Source organism: Phyllostomus discolor, chromosome 12 (genome assembly GCF_004126475.2).
Source record: "Phyllostomus discolor isolate MPI-MPIP mPhyDis1 chromosome 12, mPhyDis1.pri.v3, whole genome shotgun sequence".
Classification (NCBI taxonomy): domain Eukaryota; kingdom Metazoa; phylum Chordata; class Mammalia; order Chiroptera; family Phyllostomidae; genus Phyllostomus; species Phyllostomus discolor.
Genome location: NC_040914.2, coordinates 43,208,553 through 43,225,852, shown reverse-complemented (window position 1 = coordinate 43,225,852; position 17,300 = coordinate 43,208,553). Strand labels below are relative to the sequence as shown.

At 65.9% G+C, this 17,300-nt stretch overlaps 2 protein-coding genes across 8 annotated transcripts; both read right to left on the bottom strand.

Annotated features, from left to right (window-relative positions):
- Window positions 1-376: 376 nt before the first annotated feature.
- Window positions 377-5,356, bottom strand: RCCD1 (RCC1 domain containing 1). Of its 7 annotated transcripts, XM_028502226.2 has the most exons (7): window positions 4,274-5,344; window positions 3,787-4,192; window positions 3,591-3,712; window positions 2,148-2,246; window positions 1,647-1,817; window positions 1,096-1,125; window positions 377-628 (listed from the first exon to the last, which is right to left on the bottom strand). In XM_028502226.2, exons 1-7 carry the CDS (start codon window positions 4,446-4,448, stop codon window positions 477-479), a joined length of 1,155 nt encoding a protein of 384 aa, XP_028358027.1. In that variant the 5' UTR covers window positions 4,449-5,344; the 3' UTR covers window positions 377-476. The 7 variants fall into 7 exon arrangements, with proteins under 7 accessions (XP_028358027.1, XP_035868240.1, XP_035868239.1 ...); XM_036012347.1 differs by having other exon boundaries at window positions 1,647-1,811; window positions 3,787-5,349; XM_036012346.1 differs by having other exon boundaries at window positions 3,787-5,347.
- A 379-nt stretch (window positions 5,357-5,735) lies between these two features.
- UNC45A (unc-45 myosin chaperone A) lies at window positions 5,736-16,883 on the bottom strand. Its single transcript, XM_036012329.1, is given in 21 exon segments — window positions 5,736-6,366; window positions 6,516-6,671; window positions 6,758-6,875; window positions 7,638-7,753; window positions 7,979-8,092; window positions 8,500-8,566; window positions 8,648-8,775; window positions 8,958-9,098; window positions 9,429-9,570; window positions 9,793-9,887; window positions 10,623-10,923; window positions 11,416-11,587; window positions 12,194-12,364; window positions 12,653-12,821; window positions 13,412-13,579; window positions 14,033-14,125; window positions 15,718-15,750; window positions 15,753-15,895; window positions 16,185-16,221; window positions 16,426-16,587; window positions 16,809-16,883. Coding segments are annotated over 21 exon segments (2,790 nt in total). The 5' UTR covers window positions 16,815-16,883; the 3' UTR covers window positions 5,736-6,108.
- Window positions 16,884-17,300: the final 417 nt, after the last annotated feature.

Genomic DNA, 17,300 nt, shown 5'->3' with positions numbered 1-17,300 from the left:
GGAAATCATTAGTTACAGGTGTCCGGTACCATGGTGAGACGTGTACATAACGTAGGAAGTGACCCACCCCCCGGAGGAGAGGAGCAGTGACGCGCTATTAGCGGACCCGTGCAGAAGCACGAGGAGGAGACAAACCCTGCCCTGGCTGCTGGGGCTCAGTGGGTTGGGCGCCGGCCTGAGAGCTGAAAGGTCATCAGTTCAATGTCTGGTCAGGGCACAGGCCCGGGCTGCAGGCCAGGTTCTCCAGTAGGGGGCGTGCGAGAGGCAACCCATCGATGTTTCCCCCTTTCTCCTCCCCTTTCCTTCTCTAAAAAAAAGTATCCAAAACTGGGAGTGAGGGGGTGGAAGAAGGGGGGGGGGGGCAGACTAGATAGGGAGGGGCCGGCAACGGTGCTTCTCGAACCAGGGGGGGAGCTTCACAGGTGTTACCTGTATGAATTTTTACTGCACACTCATTTCACGCCTGTCCGTAGCCATCAGCTCGTCTCTCTCTGCACTGCATACACGTAGGTGTTCCAGGGCCCGCAGCTCACAGCCACTGCCTGGAGCTGCTTATCTACAAAGTATTCCACTCGGCAGGGCCAGTCCCGGCTGGTCGTGTCCCCGTGGCCCAGCTGTCCGTATTTACCTACAGTGAGACCAGACCCTCAGCCACTGTCCCCCCTGGACCCCGGCGCCTCTCCCCTCCAGGCAGGAAAACCAGCCACTCTGCAGGGTCTGCTGGGACCTCAGGAGACCAGCCTCCGGGGCAGGCAAGCTGGCCGGGCTGCCCTTGGCGGCAGCCACCGGTCACCCCAGGCCAGCTGCCTCTCAGGCTCCCCACGCCTAAACCCAGACCTCACCACGGGGATTTTCCTTTTATCCGCTTCTCTACCCAGTGCCAGACCAAAAGGTGTTTCATCAATGCTGGCCAAAGCTTCCCTTCAGACAAACCGCTTTTCAGAAAGGCAGAGGGGACCTGAGTGTGCCTAGATTTGTTGTAGAGAAGGGGACGAACACAGCTGTCCGGTCCCGGCCCTCCCACGTGTCAGCGTGTCAGCACGGGCCATCACCTCCCCTGGGCTCTGGCATCCCCGAGGCGAAGCCCCAACTTACCCCAGCCCCAGGTGTACAGCTCCCCGGCTCCTGCAACCGAGAGGACCGGAAGGGGCAGTCACCAGGCTGTCCGACGAGGCGGCTGCCCAGCTTGGCCGGCCACAGCCAGGGCCAGCAGCACACTGCAAGCCGTGAGGTTTGCTTGGCAGAGCACAACAGCCCCTCTGTCTCTCTGTGACAACTGTCCAACCACATGTGGGGTGGTAGCGGACCCAGACTGGGAAAGCTCACCTCCCCATGTGCCACCTGCACCTCACAGCTACTGAGTTGAGGGGTCTTAGCAGCCGGCCGGGACAGGCCCTGCTGTTGGAGGAGGAGCCCGGCCGGGGCACATCGGTGCCTGTGCAGAGGCTGGCCCACCTCAAGACCCTCTGGGGCCTCGGGGCCCTGTGACACTCACGGGAGGTTGGGACTCTGTTTCCCAGCGAGGCCGCTACTCAGCATATGTCCCAGACGCCCACAACAGCCGCGCTCTGAGGGACCACGCCCTTTTCTGCGCCGCCAGCCAGAGTGGGCAGACCTACCACACCAGCCCGCCTGGCCGCACTCACTCGTCACCACGGCTGTGTGCCGGGACCCACAGCTGGCCTTGACCGCGTCCGAGCCCAGGGGGAGGTCCAGTAACGCTGGGAAGGGCTGCAGGGCTATGCAGGAGGCAGGGGCTCCGCCCTCATCCCCGGTGGTTCCCGTCACTCCAGGACCATGTCCGCTCAGTCCTGTGGCTTCAGAGAAGCAGTGAGCGTGATGACCACGGCGGTGGCCACCACTCCCCGAGCTGCCCACACCGACTAACACAAGGCCCTACGGAGCACAGTGCCTGCTGTCTAGTCCCCAAGCTGGCGCCCCCAGCCCTCTCTCCCCAGGAAGGACTGGGGTGGACAGGTGTGTGGGCGTCAGCCTTGCCTCGCTCCCTCCCAGAAGGGGCTCCTGTGGTGTGTCCTGGGGTCCCAAGGATGTCGCACGTCCCTTCTAGGCACTGAGAGCCACAGGCCGACCTGTGGCCGGGAGTCAGGAATGACAGAAAACTATGCAAGTCCAGAGTTGAGACTCACTTTCCCCCGTGACTGTCTCTCTGTCCTCCGCCAGGCTCCTGGTGGGCAGGGCCAGCTGCCCCGATTCATTCCAGCCCCAGGTATAAACGTCCCCAGTCTCTGAAAGGGACATAAAGGAAGCCCATTAAGCAGACTGTGACCCTCTCTGCCTCCTAAGCCCCTTGCATGTCTCCCAACCGCCCTGCACCCCACTCGCATCCCGGGCACCTGAGGCCAGCCCTGCGCAAGGCAGCACTGCGGGGACAGAGCGCCTCCCCAGGCACCTGGCAGCGTCCTTGTCCTTGTCTTAGCAGGTCCCCCCCCCCCAAGTACCTTTGGGTCGTCTTTGTCACTGAAGGAAGTCTCTTGCTGGACTTCCTCTCTTTTCCTTCCGTTGCTCAGTTGCCCCTCCCACTGCCACCACACACATGCACACACTTCAGAAGGGTGTCCCTGGAAGTCCTCCCGTGGTCCCCACTCAAATCCCAAGTCCGCTTCTGAAGCCCCCCCCGCCCCCGACAAGTCCCGTGGAAGCCTCTTCCTGAAGCCCCCAGCGCCCTCACCCCTGACGCACGGTCTGGGGTTGGAGCAGCGGCTGCGGCACCGGAAACTCACCACTGGCTGATCGTGACCAAGTGCTCGCACCTGCACCGGTGTCGCAAGCACCGCTCCCACGAACCCACTGCACACAGCGCTCCCGTCTCGGTCACGAGAGAGCCTGCGGCACAGAGAGCTGGCGCGCGCGGCCCAAGCTCACAATGCACAGGGTGCCGATCCGAACCTGCCCGTCGGGTTGGGTGCCTGGGCTCCACCACCACACCGAACCGAAGGCCTCCAATCCCTCCTGGACCCTCAGTGTGGGGCGCGCTGCTGGCCTGTTTCCAGCGTCCCCTCTGTTCCCCAAAGCCCAGTTGTCCTAGACGGAGCCCATCTGTCACGGCGCCCGTGTGTTCAGTGGGACCAGGGAGGAGGCGGTTCCCCTGCAACGGAAGCAGCAGCCAGGGGACTCCTGCAGAGTCATTGGCCGCCTGCCGGGCGCACAACTGAAAGTGACGCTCCCCCTTGTGGTCCCAGGCTCCCTACCAGCAGGACCCACACTTGCCACCTTCACGCTCCCTGTGGGCCGCACGTCATGGCCACCTAGACACCTACAGCTGTTTCCTCCACTCCCCTCGGCCGGCTGCCCCTCGGCCCTTCACCCTTGCTCAGCAGGGGTTGGAAACACACAGCTGCGGCCCGAGGCAGGCGGTGAGACCAGTAACTGGAGCGAGTGGCTGAGGGTGGTGGCCGAGGAGCTCAGTACCAGAAGCTGTCAGGGATCACGAATGACCGACGAGGAAAGAGCACCGAAGGAAGCCTGGCTGTGCCCCACCCCCACCTGCACCCGCACCCCCAGAACTGCAAGAGGAGAAGGTTTGGAGCCTCCGAGACCCGAGCTTCTCTGCAGAAACACCAGCCACTCACCGCTCACACATACGGAGTGCCAGCCACCGGCGGCCACCTCGGCCATGGGCAGCCCCTGCAGCGCCTCCAACAGCCGGGGCTCCGGCTCTGCCTCCAGAGTCCCGTGGCCCAGCTGTCCATGCCTGAGCAAGGGAACCCCTGGTCAGCTCATCACATCAGGGGGTGTCCCTGTCCCTGCTTCCGCGGTCACACTCACCTGCCCCCGCCCCAGGAGTACACCTGGCCAGCCTCGTCCAGCAGCAACGCGTGCTCGGTGCCGAGCTCCAGCCGACGTGCCCGCAGCTCCGGGGCCAGGGGCCGGTACAGGGGCGACAGCGGGCTCACGTAGGCGCGGGCGCCGGGCAGCAGCGGCAGAGGCCGGGCCCGGGTACCGTCGCCCTCTCCGTCTTCCCGGTCTTCCCGCTGAGCCTCCGGCACCACGGTCTGGGCCCAGAGGGGCTCCCCACACAGCGCCGAGCCGGGCGCCCAGGCCTGCAGCTCAGCCCCAGCCCCAGGTCCCCGCCCGTCGCGCAGCACCACGAGTAGCGTCTCTGAGGCCCACGCGTCCCGACAGCCCTCCGCCGCTCCACGGGCCGAGCCGGACAGCTGCACCTGGCCTGCACCTGCGGGAGCGGGGAGCCAGCTGAGCAGGAGGCGGGGACAAGTGGGGGCGGGGCCGGGAGGGATTGGGCCAGAGCGCTCACGGCTCAAGAACGCGGTGTAGCTCCAGCTGGCGCTCACGCTGCAGACCTCTGCGTCTGTGCCCGCAGCGCGCAGTGGCTCGGGGCTGGTCACCTGCCGCCCGCGGCCCGAGCCCAGCGCCTGCCCGAAGCCGCAGAAACCGAAGCCGAACCAGGACCCGCGGCGCTCCTCGGCCATGCCCTCGCAGCGCCCCCTGCCGGCCGCCAGCGGCCTCGCCTGTAAGATGGGGAAGTCCCGGTCACCAAACCAGAGAGCCCGGCGATATGCTTCCACAGGGTTCGCTGGGCGGGAGCCTGGGCTGAAGCCCTACCAGACTTAGGACAATGCGGGACTGCCTAGGGTGGGGCGATTTCCCCGTCCTCCTTTTGGACTCAGGCAAGCTCAGCGCCCCACGAACTGGGCACTTCATCCCACGTAATGTTGGGAAAGACAACTGTCGCCATTGGACAGAGAGGGTAACCGCTACACAACCACACAGCTCGGGGCAGAGGGCGGAACCCCAGGGAGACGGTGACGGGTGACCCCCAGCTCCAGGGTTCCCCTTTGCTTCTGCAGCTAGCGGGGCCTTGCGTCCTCGGCTAACCCACTTCAGCGCTCAATTCCGTTCCTTCTGGTTGACAAAGATGGAAGTAAGGGCGCGAGAAAGTCGTTCGGAAGGCCTGCGCCTCGGGTGCGGCGCCCATTGGCTGCCGCAGCCGCCCGCCCGGGGCCAATCGCCCGCGAGGGTGGCGGCTACGTCACGGCGCAGGCGGCGCACGGCGAAGCTCACCGCGGTCCTGGCGGTCCTCGCGGCGGCCGGTCCAGTCCAGGTTCCGTGGAGCTGGTGCCGAGGCGGAGGCAGTACCACTGCGGCCCTGCGTGCCCAGTGTACGAACCTCCGGCGAGCGTGGGTCCGCGGCGCTCGGGTGAGACGCACGTGGGAGAACACTCCCTGGAGAGTCAAGGCAAAGCGACAGCGAACAGCCGCCCCCCACACCTCCCACCGCGCCACTCCGCGGCCCCACCGGAAGCAGCCTCGGCAGCCCTCCCTCCCATTGGCTCGGAACCTGTCATCCATCTCTTCGACCCAATGAGTTGCAGACGCTGGCTCGGCCCGCCCCCCAGCGGAACCAGGAGGCGGGGCCACCCAAGCTTGGCTCCCACGCGGCTTAGGGAAGGAAGAGCCGGGCCGGCGACACACCCACCCCGCCAGGCAGCCGGAGTGGTCACTGAAACTCTCAATACAAAGTACTGAAGGACCAGCACCTAGCAGTCTGTACCCTAAACCCGTTCGTTTATTAACTTTCTACGCTTCACCCCTGAGTCTCCAAAGGGCCTGAGCAGCGACTCAGTGCCTTCGGTGCGGAATCTGTCTTGCTAGAGGTGGCACCACTGCCCGCGGGCGCACAGTTCCCGCTCCAGGGGCTGACCCCCCCCCCCCCCCCCCCCGCCAGCCTTCCTCCAGGTGACGACAGGGCACACATCTGAGTTCCACACACTTTATTATTAGAGGGTCAGGGGCGGTCCTGCTAGCAGGCTTGGGTGACGCTCACTGCTGGTGAAGCTGCTGGACGTGCCCTTCCCCTGCTGGTGAGGCTGCTCCAGGCGCCCTTCCCCTGCCGGGGCTGAGTGAGGAGGGCCTAACCCTTTGCAGCCGTCCATACAGTAGTACAGGAAAAGCCCCGCTGTGTGAGGCTGCAGGCAGTGCTGGGCTGTGGTGAGCGTGGCCCTGACTCTGGACACACATCAGAGGGCAGCTGGGGAGACGAGGCCCCGAAGCCCGACCCCACGCCCCCAAAGCTGCGTGTCCTTGTTCCTGTGCTGTGAGGCGCAGTGTGCATGAGAGTGAGACAGCCCCTCACTCTCCATCCTGGTTGGGCTTGATGAGCCCGTACTCCACCGCTTTCCCCAGGCAGGCCGAGGCCGCCCTCGTGACAGGACCCTCCTTGCCCTTGGCCAGCACCGACAGGATCTCCAGCACCTCGCTCTCCATCAGGGTGCTGGCGGTCTCTCGGGAGGCCTCCATCATGTTCAGCACCACCACGGCGCCCCGGTGCTGCAGCTCCTGGTTGGGGCTGAGGAGCAGAGCCTGCAGGATCTCTAGCCAGTGGGTTGTCTGCAGGAAATGGGGCGGTGTGAACACACAGCCACGGGCTGGACCCCAGCAGGGGCCACACCGACCTGCCCTGCAAATGCCCCTCCAATGGCCACCATGCTAGGGGGTCCTGGCCCGCAACCCCTCCCCCGCAGAGAAGAGGCACTGACCACTTGGGGGATGCGGTAGCAGAGAGAGGGCCGCATGGAGGTGAGCATGGCCAGGCCCCCCGCTGCCGCCCGCCGTAGCAGCTCGTCGTCCTCCCCGCTGTACAGCACCAGCAGCTTCAGCCGGTCATTGCCCTCGGCCTCAAAGAGGTCCTGCACCTGCAGCCGGATGACAGAGCCCAGGTCAGCCGTAGTGAGGCCTGCCCAGCACGCCGGCCCGCACACCAGCCCCGACCAGCCCTCACCTCCTTGCTCATGGCCAGGTTACACATGCACTCTGTGGCTGCCCGGCGGATCATCTCGTGGTCCTCAAACATGTAGCCCTCAATCATGGGCACGGCCTTCTCCTTCAGGATCTTCTGCCTGCGGAGCGGTGGGGGCAGCACCGTCAGAGCCTCCACCGCCAGTCCCCCCACAGTCCACCCCTGGGCAATGTCCACGGAGCTGCCTGCACCAGGGGTGAACGGCACTGGTTTCTGGCCTTCCAGCCGGGCCCAGGAGGTGACATGGAACCATGGGAGACGCTCTGAGCTAGGGGTTAGGAGATGAGGGTGGCGTGATGGCGATGCTAAACCTACCATCTGAGCTCTTACCTGACCCAGTCCGCACCCCATCTGCCCTCACACCGCACCCCCTGCCCCCGGCCCAGCAGAAGGCGCAGGCGTGATTATCGTGACTGTTCTGCAGCAGAGGCGGCCACGGCTGCGGACTGCACCACAGGCGGCCGCGGTTGTGATCAGTAACAGCTGCTACTACGTACTGACAGGACACATCGCTGGGAGCCGGGCACCTTTGTACTAAGTGCTTTTACGTGTATTTTCTCACTTAATTCTCCTCGCCACAAATCCACTTCACGGGGGAAACTGAGGCATGACGTGATTAACTTGCTTAAGGTCACACGCTGGTAACCAGAGAGGCCAGGCTTCGAACCCTGGCAGTCTGACTCCGAGCCTACGCTGCTGTGGCCGGGGCCTTCCCCTCCCGGGACTGTCCCCTCAGCTGTGTGAGGCAGAGGGATCCCGATCAGGACAGTGAGCGGAGAGTGCTTCCCAGGCTGTGAGGGACTTCATGGGGAGAATCGAACCCCCGACGCCCCGCCCGGGCCCCCACCCCCAGATGCCTTACCGGAGCCTCTCACTGATCCCCGCCAGGTTCGTCAGCGCCATGAGCGCCTCGAAGTTCTGCAGGCCGGAGCAGTGGAGGTGCAGCAAGGAGACCAGGGGCCGGACCACCTCGTAGATCTGTGACACGCACCCCACCCGTCAGGGCTGCGCTCCCCGGCCCCCACCAACCACGTAGGTGGCGGCCCACCCCCAGCAGAGGCTGCCCTCCCCATCCAGGGCTCAGCAAAGCTGCTGCTCCCTGTGGGTCCCCCCGAGACGGAGCGAGCCCCGGCGAGAGGCCCCAGGGCCCAGTGAGGGGGTGGAGGAGCGGCCCGGGCTGGGGCAGGCAGACAGGACACGCACCCGCTCGCCAGGAAACGTCATCTCCGGGTCGGAAGTGATGGTGAGCTTGGCGAGGGCCTGGGCTGCCCTCGTCTGCCCCACGTCGGTGCCCTCCAGGGCCAGCGGGAGCAGGGCCTGCGGGGACAGGGCCTTTGGTGAACGCGGCGGGCCTGGGAGCTGCGGGCCCCAACTGTGCCGCCCTCGCCATGCTCCCCTCCCCCCAGCCTGCAGACCAGGGGGCTCGGACCCTGCTCCCCTCTCTGGGGTCTCCCATGAAGCTACTCAAACACTTCCCGGAACACCATTTAAGGCCTAGACGCTGGCTGTGTGGGGCTCTGGGCTTTGGAGGTGGAGACACAGGGAAAAGAGGAGAAGGCAGGACCCAAACAGGAGCCCGCCCCGTCACCATCAGTCAGGCAGCAGGAAGACGGCTTTCCTGGCCGCGAGCAAAGCCTTTCCATTCCACACCTCTGCCAACTGCCAGCATGGCAGCCGGCGACGTGTGCTTCAGAGCCCAGGAAGGGGCCTGCCAATGGGCTCACCTTGCCCCCTCCCTGCGCCACCACAGTGCCGCGGTCCTCCGCCTCCTCCACCAGAGCCAGGAAGACCCTGCGGGAAGAAGGCAGTGGCGGTGGGCGGGCCCGGGGCTCAGGACAGGAGGGCAGCTCCCTCGGTGCGACGCAGGCTCACCTGGACAGCAGCTCCCTGCAGGAGTTGGTGAGCACCGGGCTCTCGGTCTTCACCATGCACGTCATGGCCGACACCACGCCCGCGGCCAGCAGCTTCCTGACCCGAGCCCGCACGAAACTCGGCTTGTCCTGGGGAAGGAGGCAGCTCAGCTCGCTCGACGGGGAACGGGGACCCTCACACGGCGTGACTCAGTGCGCGGGGAACGAAGGGAGGGAAGCCCACTCAAATGAAAGGCCTGCCTGCCACGGACGCCCCAGATCAACGGGCCCCGCTGACGCAGGAGCCCCGGCCCCTCACACGGCCGCCTCACCTTGGGGTGCTGCTCGGGCACGTGCTGCTTGGCGTACTTGGCCAGCTCCACCATCTTGGGGTCGGGCTCCTCGTAGTCGTAGCTGTTGGTGCAGTTCACGAGCGCCGAGGCCACGGCAAAGAGCACCGACCTCTCCTCCAACTGCAGGAGCAGAGAGCGGGCAGAGCGGCGCTGAAATCCACGTGACCGAGGCCCGGGCCCCCCAGTTGTGCCTCCGGCGGGACCACCTGAGCCCCCAGGCCGGCCCCAGGCTTTAAGAGCTCACACGCCTGACCCCTCCCCCCGACCCCTCCAGAAAGGTCATCTTTTCCGACACTGCTGCTGTGTATGGGCCAGTGTGCCCCCGCCACACAGTGTGGCCACTCAGGTGACCCGCCCGCCCTCCCTGGGGCCCGAGAGCTGGCGGCCAAGGCGTGCCGGGGGAGCCCAGCGGGCCCTGACCGGCTGCACCGCCCGTGCGGACACCCATACCCGGCCGAGCTGGAACAGAGCCTTCAGGGCGGCCTTGTCCTCCACGAGCTCCTCCTTCACATCGGCGTCGAAGGTGAGGTAGGCCAGGCCCTCCGCCGCCCAGCGCCGCGTGCCCGCATCGATCTGGTCGTTGCAGAGCCACCTGGGGGCAAGCGGGGCAGCGGGCAGCCGTCAGACGGGGGCGAGAAGGGGCAGGCTGGGGCCCGGGGGGGACGCCAGGGGCTCGATCTGCTCCAAACGGGGAAGCCGTTCCCAGGTCTGCCTGGGGGCGGGCAAGGCAGTGAGGGGGCCCCGCCCTCCCGCGGACCCTACCCTCCGGAGGCCAGGCCAGGAGGCGGGAGCCAGAGCAGCGCCAGCGACTCACTTTCGACACTGCTTGGCCAGCTTGAGGGTGGAGCCCTCGGCGAACTGCTTCATGCTGAAGTCGGTCCCACCGGCCGAGCCGAGTTTACAGAGTCCCTGGAAGAAGCAGCGAGGACCCGCTGTGGCCCCTGGGGACGAGGCGGAGCTGGGCCCTCCCTGGCACTCTTCCAGGCCACTCTCTGGAGCACTTGGTAGCACAATGCAATGCTGGGGTGTCCGTAGTTAGAGACTGGCTCTCGGGCCGCTGTGCGGTCCTGGGCCCCAGCCCCTCCCCATCCGTCCTGGGATGTGCTGTTTCTTTGACCCGTCAGACAACGAGAAAAGACTCTCTACAGGAGAAGCTAGGACGTGTGTGGGGACAAGGCAGGTGCGTCAGCCACGGTCAAGATCCTCACGGGATGAAGCAGCCCAGGACCGAGTGCCTGGGGGGGACCAGTCTCCCGGAGGTGCATGCAGCAGTAGGCTCACGCAGGGCAGAGGCCCCCAAACCCCCCCCCCCCCCGCCCCCCCCCCCCCCCCCCCCCCCCCGCCCCAGCCCCACTGCAGGCCCTCCCTTTCCATGTGGCCCTTCTGACCGGCCCGGCCCAGCGGGTCCTCCAAACTCATCGCCTCCTCCCAAAGCTCCTCCCAGCGCCTCCAGGGGGCAGCGTGTGCGGCCTGCACGCCTAGGTGTGCTCTCTGCATAAGGCCCCTCTGCCGGACTTGGCCCTGGCCGGGCAAGGCCCCGCACAGCCCATGTCCTTTCCAGCCTGGGCCGGCAGACGCCATCCAGCCCGGAGCCCCGCCCACCGGCCCGGGAGCCCCGCCCACCGGGCCGCAGGCCCAGCTCACCACCAGCGCCCGGATGCGGATGCTGTCCTTCTCGCTGCGCTTGTACAGGTCCTTCAGCAGCGAGACGCCGTTGGCCGTGATGAAGGAGGCCCGCTTGGCCTTGCCGGCCGCGTGGATCAGCGCCTCCACCGCCACCAGCTGCTCCTCCTCCCGCTCCGAGGCGCACAGCGCGATCACGCTCTCCATGACGCCGCTCAGCTCCAGGGCCCGGTTGCCGGCGTCGCACGGGCCCTGCAGGAGGCAGGACACCGTCTGGATGGCCCGCAGCTTCCCGGCCAGCCCTCGGCCCTCGAACCAGCTCCTGAGGGGCACAGGGCGGCAGCCGTCACAGCGAGGCCAGCATCAAGGGACCCTCCGCCCCTCCCACTGGCCGGGCACCTGCACTCCCCCGGCAGGGACGGCCAGAGAAGCGGCCGCGGGGAAGATGAGGCCCCCCCCCCCCCCCCCCCCCCGACGGCAGCGCGGAGGCCCCTTCTCTGGGCTCCCCTCCTGCCTCCCCGATGACGGCCGCCCCGCGCTCTCCGTTCCACACTCAGTAAGGTCGCACACTGCCCTGCTCCTGTCACAGTCTGTCATCGCCCTCTCCCGGCTGTGGCCTCTGTAAGAGCGGGACTGCCACACCGCACTGCTGTGACGAAGGAGACGCCGCACGTGCCCAGTACAGAGCCCGGCCGCACGAGGCGTCACAGCGGATCCAGAAAGACGGCCGCTGGGGGTCGCTGTGGACTCGCAGCCCGCGCCACGGCTGCTGCCCCTCCCCAGGGAGCTGCGGTGCGGGCGGCGGACCGCTTGCCTGATGTAGTTCTCGCAGAGCCGGTGGAAGTTCTCCCTCTCGGCGTCGCACTTGAGGTCATCGAAGAGCTTGCTGAGCAGGGTGGAGGCGCTCATGCGGCTGTTGGCCGTCACCTCGAGCTCCCCGGGGGGCTCCTGCAGAGAGCTCCCCACCTCCAGGATCTTCTTCAAACCTGCAAAGGCAGCCTGTTCAGAAGCAGAACATGCCCAGCCCCGACAGGCCGAGGGCAGAGGTCCCCAGGCACCCGCAGGAGGGCAGACCCAGGCCGGGCAGGCCGCAGGCAGCAGTGGGCAGGGCCGGCTGTGAGTGTGGCCGACCGGGGCGGCTGCCCGGGGGCTCTGAGGTTCCTGGTAAGCGGGAGGCTGAGGGGGAAGTAACACCCGCACCGCACAGGACCACCGAGGCCACACTGGAGGGCGAGCACCCGACGGGCGCGCTCGCAGGGGGACTTCTCTCTGCCAGGCTTCCCTCCCGGGCCCCTCAGGGGAAAGGGCGGTGCGAGTCCCGACGTCCCATGTCACTACTTCCCCAGCACAGAAGCGACACTCGCTCACCCAACACCTCCGGGTGCAGAAAGCAGACCGGGCCCCTGCTCGCAGGCCCGCTCCCCATGCACAGGTCCCCACCGGGGGTTCTGACTCGGTGCCGTGAGGGCCAGTGGGGCCGCAGGCGGCACCTCAGTGCAGACACGCCGCCGGTGCAGAGCGGGCCCGGCCACCCATGCAAGTCACAACACGTCCGCTCAGTCTCCCTCTCCTCGTAACACGCAGTCCCCTACCTTGGTCGATGACCCAGAGTGTGAGGCTGTTGTTGGGGTCCTTAAAAGACTTCCGGGGCACCACTTTGATCAGGAGGGTCAGGGCATGGTCTCGGCCTTGGCCTGAGACCCCTGCCTCGGTCAGCAGCTCCAGCAGGTTGCTGATGAGGACCTTCAGCTCCCGGGCGGGATCTGGCAACGCGAAGACATCAGCAGGCTCCCCGGTGACCCAGCCCTGTCTGGACTCTGAACCTCCCCACGAGGCCGGAGACACACAGGGAGGGGCGCCTGCACCCTGAGCTCTGGGCTGGGCTCCAGCTCCCCCACAGCTCAGAATCTGGGGTAAAACCCTGGCGCCAAAACCGACTCCTGAAACACCTGCTCCTCAGTGTCTGGCCCAAACGGCCCGGCTGGCTCAGGCCCTCCCTCCCTCCGCCCCTGACATCACCACCCAGCCCCCCGGGGCGGGCTCCTGCTCACCCACAATGAGGGCGCCTTCTTTGCCTCGGAAGCCCTTCTTGACACCTTCCTTGAGGGCATCAAACATCACCTGCAGCAGGTGACAGGCAGCCAGCGACACGGCCTGGTTTTCCACGCCCAGGACAGAGACCAGCCGCCGAGTTCCCAGCACGCTCAGGGTCGCCACTGTCTGGGAGGGAGACAGGAGAGCAGAGACTCTGGGTGGGGGGGCCCCTCTGAGCGCGGCCAGGGTCAAGCCCCTGCCCCCCGGGTTCCAGCCAGCTCAGGTAAGCGGCCGGGACAGGGCTGCTCCTGCTAACGCTCCTGGACACCACTGTCCGTGCTGAGGGTCATCACAAGGCCAAGCCCTTCACGTCTGGTCACATCACTGCCCCGATGGCACAGATGCTGCGGGCGGCACCACTGCCCACGTCCAGATGCCAGCGGGACTGGCAGGGAAGGACGGGTGCCCTGTCCTCTGCAGCGAGCTCGCCGTGAGCGCTGGGACAGGGGGCCGGAGACCGGGCCCCTCCGTGAGCAGCTGCAGAGGGCCGCGCCTGGAAGCCATCCCCCGAAGCAAGTGCTTGGGCGGCGGTGGGCGGCTCTGCCACTTCCGGGCCCCAGTTCATCCCCAGTCACAGGGGCCTTTGTCGAGCCCCTCTAACTTTCCCTCCCCTGTCACACGTCTCCTTGTACCCTGCCTCGGGTTCTTCGTGGAGCAAGATGACAGGGGGAAGCGCGGACGGAGGGATGGACCGACGGGCCCTCCAGCCCACCTACCCGGGGCTGGTGCTCGGAGCAGATGCCGACCAGCGTGCGCAGCGCCGCCAGCATCAGGTCGGTCTCGCCTGTGTCCAGCAGGCGCTGCAGGAGCTGGACCCCGTTGTTCCGGAAGATTTTCTCGGCGCCAGCCTCCTCCCGGGCCAGCACCACCAGGTTCTGAGAAGCCTGCGTCAAAGGGAGTACAGGATGACGTGGGCACCCCCGCCCCCCACCCCACACACACAGGGCCGGGCAGGCAGGGGCCCTGAGCTCTGGCCCAGCTGAGCGACCTCACTGAGCTTCGGTGCCCTTCTGTGTAAGCAGAGGCAACAGCCTGCTCTCAGGGCTGACGCTTATTGTTGGACACAGGGTCCCGAGTCCCCGACAGCCTGAGGGGCAGAAGCAGCGTCTCAGTCACCTTTGTGCACCCAGCGCCGGGCAGGTGGCCTGGCCAGCGGTGCCCCGAGAACACTGGTTCCCTCCGCTTGGCTCACACTGGGACCCCCGGCCCCGAGCTCCCGCCCAGGCTCCGCGACCCCCGGCGCACGGCCGGAGCAGCGACATGCAGCTGACCAGGCCCACGGGGGCTTCCGGGGCCACCTCTGCACACGGGCCGGGCACTCTACCCAGGCCCCTCACCTTCTGCTTCTTCTCGGTGCCCTTCTCCTGGGGGTCCAACAGGATCTGGAACATCTGCTCCACCTTGGCATCCGTCGAAGACATGTATCGTACCTGCGACAGCCCAACAGAACCTGGAACAGACCCCCACTTTGGCCGAGACAACACCCCCCCTTCTGTCTGGCCGCTCCCAGGGCCTGGCTGCTGCCTTGGGGAGGCGCGGCGGGCATGCCTGGGTTCAGGGCCTGCACCAAGCTACCGTGGGCAGGAAGAGACTTGCCTGGCAGCTTCTCCCAAACTCCCTGTGGCCGCTTTCCTCTCTTGGGCAGCGGGGGCGGCGCCCGTGCCGAAGGCAGTGCCGTTCAGAAGGGGAGGCATCCTGCTAGCCAAGGGCTACCCACTCCCACTGGTGCCATCTATGTCGTGGCAGCACTTACACTTCCTGTGAGGGGGCCAGCGGGTCATGAGGTGACTGCCAACACTCCCCTTGGGTCATGTATTCAAAAATAATCTGATTGATCACAGTCATCCCAGGCCCTCCCTCTCACCATGGGCCTGGGCGTGGGTGTTGGCACAGGCCTTACATGGGCTACACACCCCACTCCTGCATCCATGGCAGACATGACCAATCAATCTCAGCACATTCTGCTGTCAGGCCCAGGAGACCAGCTCCCCCATCCTTCCCACACAGGGCCCTAGGCAGACCCTGCTAGTCAAACAGCGCCGGCACGGAGAGGAACACGGTTTGCTTTCCCAGGTCTCAACCTCGTAGTCAGGTACCTGCCGTCATAGTACTTGCTTCCACTGTGTCAGCACTTTAACACTAAATTATCTGGTAAATTCAAATTTAGTTACAGTTCACGAGGGTGTTTAGACTCTTCTCTCCTAAATTAATCCCTTTCTACAGGGGTCACACTGTTATCATTTTGACATGTATCTTTTTGATTCTTTTTCTTCACATTTACATACCCCAGTGTATGCAAAGAAAAAATACGGTATTGTTTTGGGCTGTGTATGCGAGACAGTCATTTAATGTAAATGTCATCACACTACCTATATTATCGTACGTTTCGTTTCTCACTCAACAAGCACCAGCTTTCCAGGTCTACACACGAGGATCTGCCCACCGTCCGTAACTACAGCGTGGGGGCCTGTGGTGAGGACACCGCCCGGCTCTCCCGCCGTCCTCCCACCGCTGGGCACTCAGGCAAGCTCCAGGTCTTTGCTAAGATAAACAGGCTCACACACATGCACACACACACACACACACACACCTGCTCGTGATCGTGGGCAAGACTTCTCCAGGGAGACACGTAAACATCCCAGGTCGCAGATCATGCCCACGGACTGCTTTCAGAGCGACGCTGAAATGCCCTCCCACTTAGCTGTACCAGCCTGGACCTTCCGGCAGCCAGGACTGGGCCTGTGCCCGCCAACCACCCACTCAAGTGTCTGCCTCCCTCCTTCCGGCAGAGCGGACAAACTTCCAAGCAGACCACCCCCGGGAAAACAGCACCTTGCTGTTACTCCACTTGCCTGTCCCTCCCCACTGGCACGGGGGAGGTGGGGGGGCATCATTCTGTAAGCTCGTGGGCCACCAGCACCTCCCGCCTGCAGACCTGTGTTTACACCTCTGCCCCGGGCCCGTTTACCGGTGTCCCTCTGCCACTGGTGAACGCCACGCTGGCTCCTGGCCACGCACCCACCTTCTCCTGAATCTGGCCGCCGATTGCTGCGCAGGGCCCTCCTGGAAAACTTTGTTCTTGGGCTCCAGGCTCACGCATCTCTGCAGGTCAAGGACGGCCTGGTCGAGGCGGCCCAGCTTCTCCAGGGCTTGGCTCCGCCGGTAAAGTGCTTTGACGTCCCCGCCGTCCTTTTCAATGGCTGAGCACAAACGGGAGCTCTGTCAGCGCCCGTGCGGCCACCGTCTCCAGGCAAGAGCAGGAGGGAAAGGTCTTGAGGGCCAGAGGAAGGTGGGGGCACGGATGTGGGGCTCAGCACTTCAGCCTTGGAAAAGGTGAGGGCAGCTGCAGAAAAGGAAATGCCCGAGGCAGTGGGAAAGAAGGCCAGCGTGTTTCGGAGGGGGGAAGGAGGAGAGTGTGATGGTGCGGTGGTCCCGGAATCCGTGCCCACCGCAGAAGCCCCACAGCTCCGCACCCGGCACACTCCCTACCTTTGGACGCCTCGGCTTCTGCTTTGTCGTAATCTTCCTGTGAAAGGAAACACAGGGGCCTGGCTGACTGTCCAGCTCCTTTTCAGGGCACTGACTGGGCAGCGGGACTGGTCTCCGGAATCACCTGGCAAGACATCCCACAGGTGTGTGTGGCCTGAGAAGGTGACTGTCCCGCCAGGGGCCCCTCAGTGGCGAGACGGGCACACGGGAGCAGTCAGGGCAGAGGCAGGGGCTCCCTCACCAGCTTGAGGTGGCAGGCGGCCAGGTTCCGGTGCAGGATGGCCTGGTCCTCGGCCGTGGCGCCCAGCTCCAGCGCCTGGGCGTAGGCCGTCAGGGCGCCCTTGTAGTCCTCGCGTTTGAACATCTCGTTGCCATCCTTCCGCAGCTGCTCCACGGAGCTGGCCTGTGGAGGGAAGGGCGGAGGGGTGGGGACGCGGGGATGGGCTCGGGGCCGAGCCGGGAGCTGGGGGTCCGGGATGAGCCTCACGTTGGGCCGGGACTGAGGGAGGAGGCTGGGGATGGTCGGAGCAGGTGCGAAGTGGTGACGGTGCCCGGGGTGCGGAGGTAGGTACGCACCCCGGGGATGGTGGGCTGGGGTTGGGGGGCGGTCCCCGAGCCACTCACAGTCATCGTGGAGGGGGCGTCCCGGGCGCGCGCCGGCGAAACCTCCGAGGCGGGTGGAATCCGAGGTCCGGAATCCGCCGCCGGCCGCGCCGCGCCGCGCCGCCCCGCCCCGCCCTGCGTCAGGGGCGGTGACCGGGCGGGGGCGGGGCCAAAGCGTGCGCGCGTCAGGGAGGGGCGGGGCGCTCAGCCGGGCCCGCAGGCGCAGAGAAGCCCGGGGCGCGCCTCGTCTGTTCCCAACAGGACCAGCAGGGGGCGCGTGGCCGAAGACCCGCGGCGGCCCAGGCCCCGACCGCGGCGGAAATGCGGGAGGTCTACGGTCGCCATGGCTGCGGATAGCAGGCTGCCAGAAGCCCAAGGCTGGGAGCGGGCCGGGTCTCTGTGGGAGAGGGCTCAGTATCAGGATGCTGGCCCCCGCTAGTGCAGTCCGTGGGTAACAGAGCCTGAGAGTCCAGAGAAAGTTCACGCCCCCTCCCCGGATCAATGCAGAATCTG